This window comes from Octopus sinensis, linkage group LG4 (assembly GCF_006345805.1).
Source record: "Octopus sinensis linkage group LG4, ASM634580v1, whole genome shotgun sequence".
Classification (NCBI taxonomy): Eukaryota; Metazoa; Mollusca; class Cephalopoda; order Octopoda; family Octopodidae; genus Octopus; species Octopus sinensis.
Window position 1 is genome coordinate 14717725 of NC_043000.1, and position 22087 is coordinate 14739811.

The 22087-nt window shown below is 36.8% G+C and overlaps 1 protein-coding gene across 2 annotated transcripts in view; it reads left to right on the forward strand.

Moving 5' to 3' along the window:
- Positions 1-22087, forward strand: part of LOC115210713 (flocculation protein FLO11-like) — a 136366-nt gene that overhangs the window by 58577 nt on the left and 55702 nt on the right. For both annotated transcript variants that reach the window (XM_029779410.2, XM_029779408.2), the window contains one exon: positions 18970-19124. In XM_029779410.2, coding sequence (XP_029635270.1) covers positions 19032-19124 — 93 coding nt within the window. In that variant the 5' untranslated portion in view covers positions 18970-19031. The remainder of the gene's footprint in view (positions 1-18969; positions 19125-22087) is intronic.

Here is a 22087-nt window from a genome sequence, read left to right on the forward strand (position 1 = left end):
CAATTCAACATAATTTTATTCTAAATTTGGGTGTTTATCACTGGTTTTATGAACATCAGTATTTTTTGTTTGATTTGGTCTGGTGGATGTTATGATGCCACAAGTGCTTGGTCCTGTTATTGAGAGATTTATTTTGTCATTTCATTGCAAATTAGCACCATGCTATCCTTCAGAAACCTTCATTCAATGCTGCTTTAAATCTGATCCTAAGCAAAGATTGGCACAGTTACTGTGTGGCAGTATCAGAAGACATTGTTTTGGCGTTAGGAAGGACATCCAGCTGTAGAAACATTGCCAGATAAGACCGGAGCCTGGTGCAGCCTTCTGGCTTCCCAGATCCCCGGTCGAACCGTCCAACCCATGCTAGCATGGAGAACAGACGTTAAACGATGATGATGATGATTGCTGTATGTTACTAGTATAGTTCACTGACCTAACAGTTTATAGTCTCTATTGGTGGAATGTGAACTGTTTTCAATCTAAAACACTGACAAATGATATTGGATAACAGTTGTTCAGGATACACATTCAACTTAGGGATATACTGGCTAATTCTGTAAGATGGGAATTTATATAATGTACACATAAACAGTTTTGACCCCTGCCTTCAACAACTCACATGAGATCTCTAAATGTCAGATGGAAAAGTGGGACAGAAGTTAACATACAAGCATTGACTGTACAACTTTTAGGTAAATAAATTTAGATCCCTTGACATGATTATAGGCAGAGGTATGGCTGTGTGGTAAAAAATTTTCCCAATTACTTGGTTTCCGGTTCAATCCTACTGCATGGTACCTTGGTTCAAATTCTACCGAGGTCAACTTTGCCTTTCATCCTTTCGGAGTCGATTAAATAAGTACCAGTTATGCACTGGGGTCGATATAATCGACTTAATCCGTTTGTTTGTCCTTGTTTGTCCTCTCTGTGTTTAGCCCCTTGTGGGTAGTAAAGAAATAGGTACCTTGGGCAAGCATCTACCATAGATGGCCAACAAAGGCCTAGTGAAGTGATTAGGTTTGATTTGGTCTGGGGGATTTTATGATGGTACACCTGAGAGAAGCCCATATGTATATATATATATAGATGTGTGTGTGTGTGTTTCTTGTCTCCTTGCCTTGACATCAAATGGCTGTTGTAAGAGAATATTACCATCATACAGGTGGTGTTCTTCATTTCTCATCTTCTATATAAACATGTTTGACCATACTTTACTTGGGAATTTAGTGAATAGATTGCAGTGGGTCTTTTGCTAATATGTATCTGCAAAAAATGTAAACATAGGTAATATAATGTAAAGTATGTATATAATTTCATTTTTGTATTTGGCTTTCATGTTTCTTGATGTGAATTTGTGTGTTGAAACAAATCTTGTGCCTTGGAAGGGTCATTATGCCAATAACAACATACGCACTGGTTCAATATCACTTCTTTATTATTAGTAAATTGGTTAATAAATTTATTATTATATCTAACCAACTAATTGATCATTTGTTTAATGTGTTGGTTAAACAATCGATCAGTTTTTGTTTGTCAAGATCCTTTTTTCGCTATTTGCAACCTCGTCAATGACATGCTGTCTCTGTTGAAGGTCTGCCTTGAGTCTGTCTGAGAATTAGTTTTATACCTGTATGTGTGTATATAGATGTATCTCTCAGATATACTGGGATTTGCTTGTCATCCTTGTAAAAATTTACGGGTGGTGTTCTTTATGAGGGGAGGGGAAGGGGAGAACAAGGTAGGTGTGTGTGTGTGCACACACAGGAGTGTGTTTTCTTGTGTGCATGTCTGTGTGGTTGAGTCCGTTCTGTGAGTGTATATGTCCGTGTGAGTGTTTATGTGCGTGTGATGTGGCAGGTCTTTTGAATAAGCAATCATCTGTGTATGTCTGCATGTATGTATTTTTGTGTGTGTGTGTGTGTATGTTCCTGCATATTATGTACATATGCACCTGTGCCTGTTTTTGTGCTGTGTGCATGGATATGCATTCTTGTGCATGTCTGGCCATGCATGTGTGTGTGTGCATGGTTGTGTATTGGAGTCGTTCATAATTACATGTATTCATTTGCATGGATTTCTATGCATCCTACTGTTATTCTAACCCTACCTTTTATATATCTGCCTGTACCACCACACACATGCCCATCCACATGCAGATGTACCCATAAATGCATATTGTATGGGTGGTAACTGGCATTGTGGTTCTACTACATGCTATACATATTTTCTATTGAGAATTGGTAATGTCATTTATGAGAACAGACTTGGGTGTCTGTCAAAGTGATGGGTCTCTTGGGTGTTTAGACAAGATATAGATGCTAATTCGATTTGGTATGCTGCCTTGTTGATCTTTAACATGCTATTAGAGTATAGACAACTCTTGTCGTGCTCTTGTCGGTGTTCATTTTGTGTCTCTGCTAAAGTCCTGAAAGTTTCCTTGATGCATGTATTATTTTGGTTCTTAAAATCCCCCTCCATTCGCTGTATGTTGTAGACCACATTCTTGGTCTTACAGTTTATTCAGGGGTTAAAGGTACATACAGTGCAGTTCCTATCAGTATATGTGGTCTTGTTGAAGGGGTACATCTTACATAACCGTGATCTGATGGCCCTCCTTGGTTTCTCTACAATCTTACTGTAGAGTTTGGTGTCCTTCAGAGCCTTCCTAAACTTGTGGGTTAACTCTACAAACATCACCACTTAAAATTTGTCTCATACCACATGTTCATTCTGTTTGCTTTATCATGTTCTCTGTAGTCTGTTCCATTGCTTGTACTGATATCTAAGGTGGGTCCACTGACATCCTTATGATATTATCTAACTTATTCTTAGCACCCCCATACTCTCTGACCCTATCTCTCTGGTTGTCGCCAGAGAACTGCACATGGTGCATAAAATCTTTATTTCATAAAGTTCACACAGAAGGTGGAGGACACATTGTTCATTATTCTAACTAAATCTGCTATAAGAATGTTTATCTTACATTGTGTGATAAAGCCGAGTTCTTGTGAATAACAAATTTGGAAGCTATGGGTTTCTTATAATAGGAGTGGAGGAGTTGGACTTCGTTGTTTGTAGTGTCTAACCAAAGTTCAGTATTAATGATAGGGAGTCTATTGTTAGGGTGCCTAGTAGGATAGTCTATCATTACCTTGATACTATGATAGGAGTTAGCTACGTGCTGGATGGTCTTCATCGTACTTCTCTTGGCTTACTCAGTATGACCACATGGGATTGCCCTAACTACAATATTGATATCATCTACTACATATCTACAGTATAACAGTTACAGAGTGTTCATCTAGGGATTGCCTACGTTTTTGTCCCAGCAGATAGAAAATATATTCTTTTACTCTTTTATTTGTTTCAGTCATTTGACTGTGGCCATGATGGAGCACTACTTTTAGTCGAACTAATCGACCCCAGAACTTATAAACTTATTATTTATTAGCTTAGTTAGAACCGCTAAGTTACAGGGACATAAACACACCAACATCAGTTGTCAAGCAATGGTGAGGGGACAAACACAAATATATATATATATATATATATACACACACATACATACATACACAATAAGCTTCTCTCAGTTTCCATCTACCAAATCCACTCACAAGGCTTTGGTTGGCTCGAGGCTATAGTAGAAGGCACTTGCCCAAGATGCCACACAGTGGGACTGAACCCAGAACCATGTGGTTGGAAAGCAAGCTTTTTACGACACAGCCACTATATGATATAAACTATTTATATAGAATGTAAAGTATGTGTGTGTGTATGGAATGTATTTCTGTATATAGAATGTGTATGTGTGTATATATAGCAAAGTTTGTGTGTGTGTAATGCATATATGTTTGTTCATTGTTAGTGTGGAATGATAGTTAACAGGTCAATGTGCTATGTGCGGGAGATAAGAGAAGATAGGAATACAACAGTAACTCTAAGTATGAAGAAAAGAACTTGAAGGCATTCTTTAGATTCCTGCTAAGGTGACCTCAGGTCTCACCTTCTGTTGATCAGTGGAAAACCCCCACCTCTTTCATTTAGTCTCGCTCTCTTATTGGGATCTGAGCAATGCAGCTTCATAGCTGTCTGAACAACAGAAATTGGTAAGATTCAGATTTGTGGGACAGCTGTTTAGCTTGTGAAAAAGGTTACAGCTGTTGAGTATTGCTTTGGTGAATAATTTGAATTAAAAGGTTTGGTTTTGTAAGAGGCAGGAATAGGAATAGAAAGAACTCCGAGTGAGCTAATAGTTTACATTTATACAAAGGTCTTTTAGTTCTTTCATCACTTGACCAATGTGATGAAATCACAATTTCCTTTTTGAACTTTTTTTTCTTGAATTCACCTTTTCTTACCTCAACCATATATTTCAAGATATGTAAAATGCAATTTGGTATAGTGTCAGGATAGTGTTCTTGCTTTCTTCCTAGTGTGACAGCTATAAGAGAAGATCTTAGCTAAGAGTAAGTCACTATATGTAGAATTTGTCAATCCTGGTTCCATGATCTGTAATCTGGTGACCTTTAACCCTTTCATTACCAACCCAGCTCTGGCTCTGAGTACACATTCTTGTTTCTATAAGTTCTGAATTAAAGTCTTCCACCAAACCTTAGTCACATTTTATGTTCCTAACACTAGCTTAATGATAACCAAGTTATTTTACTAAATTCTTTGTAATATTTAAAGTAATTGAAAGAAGCACAGCATCTCAACAGAAATACGGTAATGAAAGGTTTAAGAAAACTAGGTGTAGATGAATGGCTTGTGAGAGATAAGTCATACCGAAATGAGTTCAATGAAAAATTTACTCTGAGAATAGGTGTCCATCAAAGCTCAGTTCTTAGCCCTGGTTTATTATAATTATAACCTATCTATCATAGTTAACTAGACCATAACAAAGGAGTTCAAGACTAGCTATATATGGGAACTCCTGCATTCCAATGACCTAGTTTTCATAGCTGAATCTCTTGTAGGTTTTGAGAAGACATTCCAGATGTGGAAGCCAAGCCTAGAATCAAGAGGCCTCAAAGTAGACCTCACATAAAAGTGAGCAGGAAAGAAGAAAGATCTTCTACTGCCATCAAATAAGTGTCCATGCTTGACATGCAGCAAAGCAGTAGATAGAACTTATGTATATCAGTACATGAGGTCTCATGGAACAGACAGAAGAAACTCTTCACATGTGGTAAATGCACAGGAGTAATTAACAGTAAAAGTATCTATGAATTACATTCTTTCAAGTAGTTGGAGCACCCCCCTCTCTCTCTGCTCATGTTTGATAGGGCAGGGGTCATCCCTGGTTAGCATTCCCAGAGGGGTCATTGTTTGTAGAGCTGACTAGATTCACCAGTGCCCTCCCCTCCATTACTGGTGGTCCTATAGCAGCCCCTCTGCATCCTCCAAAGTGATGTCAAGCCTCTGGATGTCCAGCCGTAGAAGTAACTGTCTTTGTGGTTTTGTGCCTATGTTGCTTAAAAACAATATTTTTAATCAGTAGCAAACCAAACTTGATACCTTGTAGTATTTAGTCCCTTTATAGTCTGTTAAATCTTGTGGTAATACTGGTCAACTGGTCAATTTTGCCTTTCATCCTTCTGGGGTGGGCATCTATAAAATGACTGGGGTCAGCTTAAACAACTAAACAACCTCCCCAGTTATGTGATCATATGCTTAAATTACAAGGCATTACTATTTATCATTGGGAAATTGTAAAATAGACGTAAATCTACTTCTTTGATCTAATTTCTAGCTTTAGGTTATAAACAGTTCACTTGTACTGTCATAATAGCATTCGGAAGACACCAAAGTTACAATTACACATCTACTTTAACCCTTTTGTTACCAGCCCTGTAGTACAAATGTCTTGTTTTCATAAGTTTTGAATTAAAATCTTCCACCAAACCTTAGTCACAATTAATGTTCCTAACACTAGCTTAATGATAACTAAGTTATTTTACTAATTTCTTTGTTATATTTAAAATAATTGAAAGAAATACAGAGCATCTCAAAATAAATACAGTAACGAAAGGGTTAAAAACCTTATCTTTTCATAAGAAATGTTTCAGTAGGGAAGGGTATTCACCTTAAGTTGATAGTGGTTCTGAAGAACTCTGACCCTGCTTGAGTGGCTCCCTATAATTTTTTTAGTTTTTGCAATTTGGAGATATATATATATTTTCATTTAAATTTATGTATTTTGTATATCTTTGTTTCGGTTTTTTTCTTTTAATTTATCTGACATTATTTGTGTCGGGCTAAATGCTTAACAATATTTTTTGTGATCCTTGTATGAACGTTCTGAGATTGAATCTCACTTGGACTGACCTTCACTTTTCATCATTCTGGGACTGATGAACTAATACAGGTCTTGTACTTGGGCTGATTCTGTCAATTGTCCCCATCTCCAAAATGTTATGGCTGTGTGCTAAGATTTGTCAACATTACAATAGCAGAGCTTGTAGTATGCTGATTGACAAAAACTCTATATATAAGGTTGTCCCAAAAGTTCGTAGAAAGTCTTGGAAAATAATGGTCTTTATTTTGAGGAATAATTTTTGTTGTTTTTGTTAGTAAAAATTCAATTTTCGCAAGTGTTTACGAACTTTTGGGACAACCTAATATAAACTGAATCCATGGTTCACTTTCACATCCAAGTTGAAACTTATTTGAACACTAATATCCCTGGAAAAGATATGAATATTATGGATTCCTATTTAATCTCTTTAAATCCTCAGATTTAAGATCTTTATAAGAAACCATTCCATCAACATCATTTAACATTGACTTTTCTATACTTGCAAGGGTCAGATGGAATTTGTTGGAGCAGATTTTCTATAGCCGAATGCCCTTCCTGTTGCCAACCCATATTTGTTATTCAAATAGGGCAATATTTCCCCTTAGATAGACATGTTTTTCATGGAAGACTGGAAACACACAAACTTGCTTGTATGACAGTGAAGCTCATTTACAACCATCACATGATGTCCTTTGGTTCAGTCCCACCGTATGGCACTTTGTAGGCTGAACAAAGGCTTGTGAGAAGCCTGTGTGAGTGTGTTTTATCCAGTTGGAAATTTATCTCATCCTGGAAAGATTCTTCAGGAACATTCACATCTCTTATTAATTAGGACAAGAAACTCTATGGGCAATTTAGTAGCCATTTGTTTTTCCCATTGGTGGGATTTTTTGGATTTTTTTATTTCATAATTTCTATTGAAGGGTGTTTTGTTTTCACTTAGGCAAGCAGAGTTGTGAGCTTTTGAACACACAGCACGATGGAACCCTATCAACATTGTGATACTGCCTCTTGAATATCTCCTGTTCTGTTTACCTGTTAGTATTACAGTAGAAGTAAGATGAGAGATTTCTGGGTAGGGAAGGTTCCTAAATTGGTACGAAATTTGATGAGATGTTCTGTGGTTTAACAACAAAGTGAGTTTGACTGATCTCATGCAGCAATGAATAAATTGATGAAAGCGATGGGAGGCGGGGGGGGGGGCAATTTTTTTTTATGAAACAGAAAAACAAAAATCCGCAGCAAAAAAGCAAAACAGTGTTGCATGACATTTAATCTCTGTTTCCTCAAGTTGACCGATTCCTTCTCATATCCTATCTGTGTCATATGTTAACCTTTTCATATCTTTACCAGCTTCCTTTTCACCCAAACACTAATTGAAACTGGGTTATTGTTGTTGGTATAATTTATTGTCAGTTTCTTGTTTTATTGTTTATATTATTTTTTTTTCACTTAGTAGTTACTGCAATCCCCCCCTCCTCCCCTAATGTTCTTCTTGGTAAAGTTTACATACTTATTTGGTTTTCTTTGACTTTTTAAAATTTTGATAAGTTATTACTAAGTACTGGAAATGTTCTGTTCACATACACATGTATACAAAGGTACATATACAAAAATATACTAATGTATGTATATGGCTGTATCTCATAGGTACCCTAAGTTATAATTTTAATAATAATTATTACCTTTGAAGGTCTAATGTATGTATATATATATATATATATATATATATATACATACATACATTAGACCTTCAAAGGTAATAATTATTATTAAAATTAAATATATATATATATATTAGGTTTATGATTTAAACACAAGGCCTGCAATTTTGAGGTATGAGGGACTAGTCAGTACTATTGATCCCAGTACTTGGCTGGTCCTTTTATTCTCAAAGTGGGCTATACTACACCCTGGAGGGACAAAGGGGCTTGTAATGGGCGATAGATGCATCTTTTAATGATCCTGATTTCCAAAACTATTTTCAGTTTTTATTCTGTGTATGAAGCATATGGTTATACATTAGTGGTGGAAAATGTTTTGACATTCCATATTGTTAATGGTGATGAACTTGTCAGCAGCGGTATTTTTAGGGTGTATTTTTGTTGAATCATAGGAAGCGGGTGTTGAAAGAATGTGTTTAATAGAAAAGTACAATAGTTAAAAAGACGTTTGAAAAGCACTATGCTAAAAGTTCGGTCAATAACTAAGATCAAGTTGTGATGCATCAAATATTTGCTTATAGTAGGGTGGTGCTGTGATAAGTAGCCACCCACATCAAACTAGCAGCCGGAACTAAATTATTCAAGGCTGATATTACATGCGTGCACATTAAAAATGGGGGAGCACTGAATTGCAGCAAGAGGTTGTTGAAAATGTGTTAGTAAAAGAAGAAAGGGCAATAGTTTGGGAAAAGCTTGAGGACTGCTATGAGTCTGAGCTTGTTTCATGTATGCATAAATGTCTGTATATATGATGGCATATACTGATGCATGGATATGCAATGTTACAAATGCATGCATGTACAAGGGCACTCATAATTGAATGTATATATAAGGGTATACATAAGGGTATATATATACAATGTTCATTCATACATGTAGACATATTTTACCCGTGTACTCTCATATATACATGTATAAACATGTATTCATAATCCGGTATGTATACACACACACACATGTATGTCTCTAACTGAAAGTTTGTACTCTCTACTATGCTTTCGCTGTTGTTTATATTTGTGGAGGTAATCTTATTCAGTGTCTGCTTTAAAGCAACTCTGTTTTGGTCTATTTGAAATCTTTGAAACTCTCAGATCTCCTGACAATCTTTTCTACAAGTTACAATTCTCAATAATAAAATCTAGGACAAATGGTGCCAGTAGACTGAACTGTGAAGAGAGCAAAGAGAATTTATGTAAGGGTATGGTAGGGCAAGGTGCTATTTTTTTTTTTTTTATTGTACTTACCAGATCCTGGGTGTATCAATTCATTGGGGTATGTTGTTGTTGTTTAGCTACCAAAACCCAATCTAAAGTAAATTCTTCTAAAACAGTCCCCAAAGGCTTGAATGGTGGTCCACCAAATTTTGAAGGCAAGTGATGTTTGTTTAACACAGACTGGATTCAGTGACAGGATCCTGTTCTCAGATTCCCTTGAAATCTTTTCCATTCCAGCCCCACTACCATTTTTTTTTTTTTTTTGTTACTTATCACTGTTCAAATCAAAACAAATGAATAAGGAACACTGTCGTAGATGCGTGAATCACAGTTGAGAATATATAATCTCTCAAATTAGCATGTATTTGTTTATTTATTGACTGCCAGTTTGTTGTGAATGAATTTACTGTTTTCATTGTGTGTAAAGTGATGCCTGTCTACATAAGTTTTCCTTGCTGTTAGCCTACATTTTATGCAACAACTCTTCTCAGATGACAATATGTCAGGGTCACCACACTCTGTTATAGCCTCTTCCATAATGTATTCCTTTAAGGTTACATCTGGTCTAGACCATTTGCTAATTGCATATATCTATTTTGGAATCATGCCTGTATGGAGAGGGAGTAAGATAGCTTCCAATCAATGTGAAATAAGTCAAACATTTGGGTTTTGACCAAGTGTGTTGTTTCCCATGACCACTTTGTTAGTCTGTTTTTAATCAGCTGGTGTTGGTTGTGATAAGGGTGTTGTTATAAACCTGATTGAGATAAGGACGAGTGGCCACATATCCACTTGTATTGAGGATTACTGACCTCATTATATCTTAACAGACCAAATGCCAGTACTCTCCTACCTTTTGGAAAAGAGCTTCAGATATTCTGTTGTGTCTGGGGAGAGTCATTTTCTTTTTGTGCCTTATTATTTAACACACTCACTGGTAAAATTTCCACTTATTTCATATTTTTATTCTCCTAAAATATGAAATAAGTGGAAATTTTTACTGGTGAGTGTGTTAAATAAGGCACAAAAAGAAAATGACTCTCCAGACACAACAGAATATGCTTCAATACACGAACTCATATAAAGAATCTTGCAAACCAAATCCCAAAACGAAATAAGCTTCAGATATGTTGTCTTTCAAAATGCACCATCTATTAAATTCTAAGAGGGAGGAAAACAACAACAACAGAGTCGTTGTATGTAGCATGAATATGATTTGGTTTAATAAGTAACCAATTATAACTGAAAGTTGTCATGTGAGAATGTCAAATTTTAGAATTTCTCATTGCAGACTGTGATCTGCTATGTCAACAACAATAACAACAACAGCAACAAGATTCTGTAAAATTTTTCTTTAATTTTCTTTCAATAAATAAACTTTACAGCCTTGCAGTTGTCTGAACTATTTTCCTTCGTAGTGATTCTGAAAGACATGTGGGTACTAGGTCTGTGGGTAGACCGATCTTACGTTACAAGGATGTTTGCAAAAGGGACATGAAGGCCTGCAACATCAATATTAGCGGTTGGGGGGCAGTTGCCGGCAACCGTGGATAATGGCGACGTACCGTAAAAGAGGGAATACAAAGGAGTGAGAGAGAGAGAGGAGAAATGGAAAGAAAGGAAGAGATGTCAACAAGAGACTATGGCACTACAACCAGCCAGGAACAGTCTTCGCTACATTTGCGGTACCTGCCAGAGGGAGTGTTTGTCCAGGATAGGACTACACAGCCACAGCAGGAAATGTATCAGGACATGAAATATAAAAGCCGGACTAGACTACTTTGTGCGCAACTCCATTGTCTTCCGAGACAGAAAGGATGCCAACCAACGATTCTGAAAGACATGCACGCATATATGGAAACTAAACCAACCAAATCAAATGATTGGTCAGCTGTGTTGTGCATTTATTTCTGTTATTCATTCATTCATTCAACATCACCTGGTGTGTTATTACACTCTTCTCTTTTTTGCATGGTTGACAGATGTACTATTAATTCTTGTTGGAGTGGTTAAAGAAAATGAGAGTGCCCACTTCTAAAAGCAGTTAGTTCCAACTGTTTATAAATGTCTAAATTTGTTGAAATGCCATTCCATGAAAATATCTGACAGTATTTTGACTGGTCTGATCACCACCACAACTCTGTATTTCATCTCCCAAATCAGACATACATGAATTAACTAGCTTGATGTCCACTGAAATATTCAACTGACATATTTACTCCAAGCATGGCCTGTAATCCTCAAAACACACCTCAACTGTTTTCTAAACCCTGCTCCTTGCCTACCATTATGGCTGTTGTAGTTCCCATATAAATCAATGTTCATCATCATCGTTGAACGTCCGCTTTCCATGCTAGCATGGGTTGGATGATTTGACTGAGGACTGGCAAACCAGATGGCTGCGCCAGGCTCCAATTTGATCTGGCAGAGTTTCTACAGCTGGATGCCCTTCCTAATGCCAACCACTCCGAGAGTGTAGTGGGTGCTTTTAAAGTGCCACCGGCACAAGGGCCAGTCTGGCGGTACTGGCAACAGCCACGCTCAAAAATGGTGATTTTTATGTGCCACCTGCACAGGAGTCAGTTCAGCAGCACTGGCAATGACCTTGCTCGAATGTTTTGTTCACGTGCCACCGGCACAAGTGCCAGTGAGGCGACGCTGACGATGATCATGCTCAAATGGTGCTCTTTACGTGCCAGACAGCTTCTCTGGCAGTGATCCCGCTACAATGTTATATGTATATTACAACTTAATGCCTTTCCTAATGCCAACCACTTTACAGAATGTAAACAAAAACAAAAAAAGCCATCCAATACACTCTGAAAGAACAACTAGAAAGAACATTGAGCCATGGAAACCATTCCAAAGGAGACATTACAGCTGGATGCAGTTCTGTGGCTCACTGGATCCTGTTGTGAACCATCTAATCAATGTCAACATGATGGTAGATGATGATGATGACAGTGGCAATATATTATCTAACATATTGCCATCATTGTTTTTATTTTCATATCAAAGTTATCTCCCTTGCCTTTCTCAACCAGAATTTTAGTTGTGAATTCTTTCTCTTCACCAGACATATTTTTAATTAGCCAAATTTTCTTGGTCCACCATATTATTTTATATGTTGGCAACAAATCTTTTATTAGACTGAAAGGCATGACAAGGTGACAGCTACAGTTAAGTTTCTCGTGACTGACTAACTTTTGAAACTTCAGTCATATACATTCAGTTGAAACGGCTGCTCAGAAGCCCCAGTACGTAGGAATAAACAGTAACGAGACCTCATTAGCTTCATTGATAGCAAACTGCAGATTTTCTGGAGGAAGATGTGAAACTAAATCAGCACAGGATGCCACTTTGGAATGCCATTCTGTGGTATGCTGTTCCCACTGATGCTATAAATTCTCTTTTGCTTTTTATTTTTGTCTATTTGTTTTTATTACTCATTCTCCAAATTGTTTTTCAGTCAAAGCTGAAAAACATCCTGTTTTGAACCCATGGTTATGGTATTCTCTATATCTCTGTCACTCTCCCTTCATATAGTAGGCTTGTCATTTTGTTTTTTTTTCATTTTATTTTCTAACTTTGCCTTTTTCTGCTATTCATTTCTGAGCTAACTGTTACCTAATAGTGTATGTAAAAAAGAAAAAAAAAGAAAAAAGAAAAACTTCTGAAAACTAAAGAGCTTTTAAGGATTGCTGCTTATTTCTGGTTTTATGGTGGTGAGCAGATGAATAAATATACTCTTGGATAAGATATTAGTCTATTGCATGTAACCTTTCCAAATGTTCTCATTGCTTCTTGGATGCTAAGTAAACTAAAGTACTTCAGATAAGGGATTTCCTCCAGTAACACAGCTAAAAACACAAATGGTGGGTTTTAAATTCTGAACCCCTAAGTAGGTAGTCTACTATCTTATCTATTTGGCTATCACACTTTTGATTTCTGCCTTAGTGTATGTGTGACATGAGCTCTCATACAAGAGAAGAAGGAAATTAATTTTTTAATGTTTATGTTTTTGTCAAACATTTAAGCAACCAAGCTGAAGTATTTTCTATTGAAGATAGAAACCTGTTTGCAAACTTTGGTTAGAAAATGAAGTTACAGTCCAACACCTGTAGTAATAATAGTTTTTTCACATAGGCATGTAGTATAAGGTTTTTAATGGTGGGGAGAACTGAAGTTGTGATAGTCATCATTTTCCTGAATATGTTATGACCTGAAATGAAACAGTAGATACTGACTAGCAGTGTTCCATTAACCAAACATATTACATAAGATAATGGTAATATTTATCTGTTGTTTATTTACAGATATCACAAAAGCAAACACTGCCATGTTGAAATTATTATTGGCTTCAAAAGTTCTCCTGTTCTTTGCATTGAAATCCAATTTAGAGGTGGTGATGCTGGTGGTGGTGGTGGTTCAAAGAGTCGAGAATAATGTTATTTTAATATCTTGTTGACTTAGCCCTTCAAGGCTTGTTTCTTGTTCACCAAGAAACTGTTCATTTAATTCTGCTTGAGCTGTATAACTGTTGGGTATGCACTTTGCTTCCCTCTGTAATATAAAGGCATTCATTACTTAACCCTTTCGTTACCAACCCGGCTGAAACCGGCTCTGACTCTGGGTATAAATGTCTTGTTTTCATACATTCTGAATTAAAATCTTCCACCAGAACTTAGTCACAATTTATGTTCCTAACATTAGCTTAATGATAACTAAGATATTTTACTAATTTCTTTGTTATATTTAAAGTGATTGAAAGAAACACAAAGCATCTCAAAATAAATACAGTAACGAAAGGTTAACCCTTTCGTTACTGTATTCAGAAGGATTCGGGAGCCCAGAATGTCCTTCTACCATATATCTTATCCATGCTTGTCTCTATATAACTATATAACTGTCTCTGTATATGTATGTGCTACTTTCCATATCTAGGTGCAGGCATGACTGTGGTTAAGAAGCTTGCTTCCCAAGCATGTGGCACCTTGGGCATGTCTTCTACTAGAGTCTCAGAGCAGAATAAAGCCTTTTGAGTGAATTTGGTAGCCAAAAACTGAAAGGAGCCTGTCATATATCATCGTCGTTTAACGTCCGTTCTCCATGCTAGCATGGGTTGGACGGTTCGACCGGGGTTCTGGGAAGCCAGAAGGCTGCACCAGGCTCCAGTCTAATTTGGCAATGTTTCTACAGCTGGATGTAGAAACATATATATATATTTGTGTGTGTCCACATGTACCCTTGTCTAGACATCACGTGATGGCTGTAAATCATTATCAGTGTCATGCAAGTAAGTTTATCTTCCATGACAAAACAAGTCTGGCCATGGGAAAATATTACCTTGCTTTGAAAACAGCTAAGGGTTGGTGACAGGAAAAGCCTCTAGTTGTAGAAAATCAGCCTCAGCGAATTCTGACTGACCTATGCAAGCATGGGAAAATGGACATTAACCCTTTAGTATCTAAACCGGCCATATCCGGCCAAAAGTATTCTACCTGTTTTATGTTCAAACTGGCCAGATCCAGGCTCTCACACCTACCCTACAATGTTATTCTACATTAAGTAATTACACCATCAAGATCTTGAAGATATGAGATAATGCATGATTAATTCGAATCAATGGGAATCAATAGGCATTATGTTTGATAGAATAATCTGAACACTAAAGGGTTAAATGATGAATCTATATAAGAAACACTGTATATCAACAGTATATCTCTATATTTAATGTCTTACTATTGTGAGTTTAAATTCAGATAGAATCAAGTTTTGTTACAACCAGGGTCAGGGAAGCAGGAGTAGGTTGCAAAGCAGAATATCATTTTGTCCTATGATTTTCTCTCTACTTTCTTCACTGAGGGTTTCAGTAGTTTTTCAGACTTGAATTTTTTATATTGAACACTCTGGCTGGCTGATATGTCGCTTCACTTGATCTTGCCATGGTTGAATGGATGTGTCATGATTAAATGTTACTTAATTTCTGCTGCTGCTGGAACAATTTCATGGAACCATTTACAAAGATGTGAACAGGTTTGATGTTCATGCTTTATTCAGTGGCAAGCTGGCAGAAACGTTAGCATGCTGGGTGAAATGCTTAGCGGTATTTTGTCTGCCGCTACGTTCTGAGTTCAAATTCCACCGAGGTCGACTTTGCCTTTCATCCTTTCGGGTTCGATTAAATAAGTACCAGTTACGCACTGGGGTCGATATAATCGACTTAATCCGTTTGTCTGTCCTTGCTTGTCCTCTCTGTGTTTAGCCCCTTGTGGGTAGTGAAGAAATAGGTATTTCGTCTGTCTTTACATTCTGAGTTCAAATTCCGCTGAGGTCGACTTTGCCTTTCATCCTTTCGGGGTCGATAACTTAAGTACCAGTTGTGTACTGGAGTCGATCTAATCGACAGGTCCCATCTCCTAAAATTTCGGGCCTTGTGCCTAGAATAGAAAAGGATATTAAAGAAAGTGATGAAAAGGAGAATGAAAATGGGTTACTTACTCCTCAGTTCATGAAAAGTCTTTACCACAAAACAACATTTCTCTATATTGTGTCGATATTGTTTAGCCCTAAGTCAAACCAGCTCCAGAAGACTTAAGATCAAAGACACTCCATTTCATGACTATCACATCTGTTTCGTTTTAAAGGACAGTGTATCTAGAACTTGATTATCTAATGTGTCCTTCCTCTTTTCATGATGGAATTTAAGGGAAATTTGAACAGTTACATAGAAGTTCCTTTGTTGGTTTGTATCTCTCATATTAAGATTTGTATGTGACCACCATCATTAAACTGGCATATATTTTGACCCTTCATTTATTGGAATTATGTCTACCACATGTAGTGCTGATTGTGACCTTCCTTATTAATGGAGCTGTTTTGCTTATTTTTTTACCTCAATCTCCTTGCTCAAGATGATGACGATGATGATGCTTATTGCATCATGTTGAAAATTTCTGCCTCAAGGTCACCATTTTCTTATATTCCTACATTCCCATGTTAGCTGTTTGAATGTTTCTATTGGTAGAAAGTTAGTCTGTTTATCTGGTACCACTTGGAAAAAAACAACAGTGACAGTATTGTTTGGTGTTCATGGTAGTGGTAGTGGTGTTGTTTTGGTAATTGTCAGAGAATTTCAGATATTTTCAGGATTGGCTTTTTTTTTTTGTTGTTGCTTCTAAACATTGAGTAAAAGAAACTACCTTGTCTCTGTTAATTCCAGGTTTCATAGCCATTCCTTCTTTTGTCGCCATCACATTTAATTTAAATTCCCTTGATTACATGCCTTTATTATACTGTTCTGACTGTAATCTGTGAAATTGACACCAATTCTGATTCTTAGTTCTTTTAACCCTTTAGCATTTAAACCGGCCATATCCGGCCAAAAGTATTCTGCCTGTTTTATGGTCAGACTGGCCAGATCTGGTCTCTCACACTAACCCTACAATATCGTTTTAAAAATTACAGGTACCTCATCAAAATCTCATAGATTCAAGATAATGCATGATTAGTTCAAAACAATTTAGATAAAAAAGGATTAATTTTGGCAGAATAATGTGAACACTAAAGGGTTAATGTTTCATATTATAGAAAATAAATTAAATGTACAGGGAGTAAACCAGGTACTGCTGAATTCATGATGTCAGGATTTGTCACTGAACTTCTGGTTAAGAATTGTCTCTTGAGCAGGGCTCCTCAACTCTCCTCAGTTAGACATTGGAGGTGCAAGCATGGCTGTGTGGTTAAGAAGCTTACTTTGCAACCATGTGGTTTCAGGTTCATTCTCACTGCATGGCACCTTGGGCCAGTGTCTTCTACTATAGCCCTGGGCCAACCAATATCTTGTGAGTGAACTCGATAGATGCAAACTGTATGGAAGTCTTCATGTGTTTGTGTGTGTGTCGGTGTCTCCCACCCCACTGCATGTTAACCAGTGTTGGTTTGTTTATGTTCCCAGAGCTTAGTGGTTCAGCAAAAGAGGACAGTAGAATAAGTATCAGACTTAAAAAAGGAGAAATAAGTCCTGGGGTCGATTGTTTGGTTAAACCCTGTATGTCCGCAGTCCAATGACTAAAATAAGTAAAAGCTGAAACACAAAGATTTGCATCTTATCCTCATCTCAGTCAATAAAACACCTATCTTAAGAGCTCGTAGTTCATATCCTGCCATTGATACCAAAGTATATATAGCCTGTCCATTTATCCATTTATTTCTTTACATCCTTGTTCACATAACTGTAAGTAGGTATCATAGAACGTGAAATTCTAACATAGTGCTCTAAACAACAGCTGTATTATAAAAATGAGAAACCAACTTGCATCTAGTTCAGTGCTTTGAGTTCTCTATGTATATTTGTCACTTCTTTCAGTCATTGAATTGCAGCCATGAAAGATTTTAGTTGGACAAATCAACTCCAGTTTTTTTTATTGTAAGTCTGGTACTTATTCCATTAGTCTCTTTAGTTGAACCACTAAATCACAGGAATGTGAACAAATCAATACCAGAGTAAAGATTATTTGCCAACATAACATTGCAGTCCTGGTTTAGGACGAATGTTGCTGTAATTTAGCCCCAGGAGACATCGTCTCCAGCTGGCTGTACAACACGATCTGTGTCCTTATATTTTCGAACAAGGATAGATTGTGTCATATAGCCAGCTGGAGACGATGTCTCCTGGGGCTAAATTACAGCAACATTCGTCCTAAACCAGGACTGCCATGTTATGTTGGCAAATAATCTTTACTCTGGAGTACTGTTGCTGAATATCTCTCCTTGAGAGATTTACAAATAGTAATTTTCTAAATCAATACCAGTTGTCAAGCAATGGATTACAAACTTAAACATGTACATATATATACACGCACACACATGTATAAAACAGGTTTCTTTCAGTGTCTGCCTACCAAATCCACTCATAAAGCTTTGGTTGGTCCAGAATATAGTAGACACTTGTTCAAGGTGCCATGCAGTGGGACTGAACCCAAAATCAGGCGGCAGGGAAGAAAACTTCTTACTACACAGCCATTATGTGAAAAAGATAAAATGAATGTTTTAACAAATTATTACATTTTTCTGACTATTTTCTTATGCTGTATTATATTTGGAGGGATTATCTGTATTGTAACTGATTGAATCATTTGTATACAGATTGGCATTTAATAATTCTTTCAAAACCTAAATGCAATTTGTGACCTAAATAAATCTGTATTATCACAGCTCAGCTATTTCAATTTGAAAAAATTCTAATTTCTGTATCACTTCAAAATTTTGTAATATTTCTAGCTAGATGTTGTTTCTATTTGCAGATTTAGTTTGTCTTGGAAGTTGTCAAAGCTAGACGTTTCGGCATTTTGAAATAATTTTAACATGTGCTCATTAACAAAATGGAACTAAGCAATACTTACTATCAGTGAATGAATGTTCTGTGATATTTTACACCTCTCTGTAATGATATATATGTGTGTGTATATATGATACCTTCTAGGTTATCATTCTTTCCTTCTACATTCATGTTCATGTACTTTTAATACTTGCGTCTAGACTTTTGTCAATATTGCTCATTAATTTCCCCCTCCAGGTTGAATATCATATTCTTTCTTCTATAGGCACAAAGCCTGAAATTTTGTACAGTGGGACTGAACCCAAGATCACATGGTTGGGAAGCAAGCTTCTTAACCACATAGCTGCGCTTATGCCTCACCACTGATGTTTTTTTCCTTTCCATCTTTTACAGGTGTATCACATAGACCAATGTAATGTTTACCACTTGGAGATCAGCTGACAGGCTGCTGCAGGATGTCTTTACTAAATGGCAGTGGGTCCCCTAAGAAGAGGAAAGTTGTACAGGTGATACTCTTAAGTGGGGCTGAATTCAAGACATATGTAGATGTAAGTATCATTCTTAATACTTTTGCTGCTTCGTGTCTGTGCAGTTGTTGCAGATCTTGCTGCAAGGGTGCGGATGGTAACTGTTATGTACATACTAAAGTGACAGACAGACTCACTGACTGTGTGTGTGTGTGATGTAGGCTTCACAGTTGAGTAGTTGTGAGATATTAGTCTGTTAACCCTTGCTCTGGTTAAGTCACTGATCTGCTGCAGTACCACTTACCCAATCCGCAGAGCTAATAATAATTGTTGTTGCTGTTGTATTCTAGCCCCTGCTCCACCCTGGTCATCTTTGCTTGGACACTCCTTTGATCAGAAGCATTCCAACATTGACCATTGCATTTTTCTTTCAAGCATAATATATCTAGGAATGCATTGTCTAATCTGTCCTTTTTTTTTTTTTATGATATGAAACGAGGGAAATTTAGCTACTATTTCTAAACAAGTCAAACACCCTTATAGAGACTTGCTGTTGTTGAACTTTAATATATCTACAAGGGAAAAGGATTATACACGTGACTTACACTCAACCAGGGAGTCAGCAAGGAATCTTCTATATGGTACTGTTAGAAACAGCAGTCAAATCTCCCTTAAATCACATTCATCACTATATAATGTACTTCTACATATATCTATATATAAAGCTGAAGTTGTCTGTGTATGGCAGGTTTGGTAGCCTTCAACTAACACTATCTCCTCCGAGACCCTGTGGCGCAAGTTGACCAAAATTGAGAGTATGATAGAAGAAGGCTTGCTCTTCATTCCGTAGAAGAAAAAATTCAAATCGGACCATGTTAACACCAAAAATTATTTACATCAAAAAGGTGCTTTTTTTCTATGAAAATCCCTATTTATTACGATTTTTTTGACTGCTGTGTCGCCATTTTACGGCGTATTTCTACCAGAAAACTGTTCACTTGAAGAGAATAACAAGTTACATAATGCAAAATTTTTACTTTTCAAAAATTCCAATTCTAAAGGGTCAAAACAACGCCGGGCGATACTGCTAGTTATCTTCATAAAGCAATAGAATGGGTGGGTGTTTATGAAACACCTTTAATCATAAACCTATTAAATCAGGACTGACCTGGGGCTAAATAATTCCAACAACAGCAGTGTTTATATTTGTCAGAATTCACACTTTTTAATAATTGATGTTTAATTACTTCAATCATATTACTTAACAACTTCCTCACTATGTTTCTAACAAGTCAACTTCCTATTGTGCTCTAATTACTTTTCAATATAATTAGACATTGGAGCAGCTTACTGAAATGTTGGCAACATCATAAATTGTTATACATAAAATGGACCTAAGTTCTGGAGTCTCATGTTGTTTGTGCTGTTGTATTGTGATTTTGCTCAAGATTTTAACGTAATTATTAAACCCATTGATATAGGTCGGCATTATGTTCCTTCACACATTAGCTTATCAGAATAAGTGTGGTTTCATAATTAAACATCGTTTGTGTATTCTTAAAAATAGGGAAAAAAGCTTTAGACTACATTTTTGAATGAGGTACAATAATAGGAACGTTTGTGTGTGTGTGTGTGTTAGTGGAGGCGCAATGGCCCAGTGGTTAGGGCAGCGGACTCGCGGTCGTAGGATCGTGGTTTCAATTCCCAGACCGGGCGTTCTGAGTGTTTATTGAGCGAAAACACCTAAAGCTCCACGAGGCTCCGGCAGGGATGGTGGTGATCCCTGCTGTACTCTTTCACCACAACTTTCTCTCACTCTTACTTCCTGTTTCTGTTGTACCTGTATTTCAAAGGGCCGGCCTTGTCACTCTCTGTGTATGCTGTGTATGCATATATTGGTTTCAGCAATTTTGCAAGGAGAGAGTAAGCCAATTACATCAACCCCAGTATTCAGCTGGTACTTTTACTTGACCAACCCCCAAATGGATGAAAAGCAAAGTCACTCTAAGTGGAATATGAACTTAAAGCATAAAGATAGGGGAAATGCTGCTAAGAATGTTACCCACTGTGCTAACAATTCTGCCAGTTTGCCTTTATATATATATATATATATATATATATATTAAGTTAAGGTATGTAGAAAAATACAACATGGACAAGAACGTATAACTCATAGAAGACGATACAATAAACATGGACAGGACATTCGAACCCCTCAGTCTTCAGTCAAGAACCGGATCATCGTAGTAATTTCGGCTGATTAATCTTGAGATTACTAGATCACGGCCAGCCCTCCAAGAAAAACTAAGCTGGAAGCGTAGATTTCCTGGAAGAAGGATCGAATGCATACGAACACCAGGACAGCAAAAGGGACAGATATAAAAAAAAAAACAAAAAACAATAATGGAATACAGAAACATGAAATACAGAAGCATTAACGGTGAAAACAACAAGTGTCTTACGACTGATAACAAGCAAACAAATTTTTTCTCTGGCGCATTGGAAAAAGCCTTTATAGCGGCGGACGAAAAACAACGATGTTAACACGACGAGGGTCAGGAGCTGAAAGGCAGATTTCGGCCAACAGTCACGTGACAGAGAAGAGGGAAAAGAAAAGAAAGAGAAGCAAAGGAAGAGAGAGAGAGAAAAGGGGGACAAAACGCAACAAAGAGAGAGAAGAGAGAGAAAGAAGGAATCAGAGAGGAGAAGGGATGGGTGTCGAAGAATGACCTGTGAGTGCATATATGTGTGTGTGTGTGTATACACACACTTTCTCTCTCCCTTTCACTGTGTGTGTGTGTATATATATATATATATATATGTGTGTGTATGTATACACACACTTTCTCTCTCCCTTTCACTATGTATATATATATATATATATATATATATATATTATATATATATATATACACACACACACACACACATTTTCTCTCTCCCTTTCACTATGTGTGTGTGTGTATATATATATATATATATATGTGGATGTATGTGTGTATGTAATATATGTGTGTATGTATATATATATATATATATTTGTG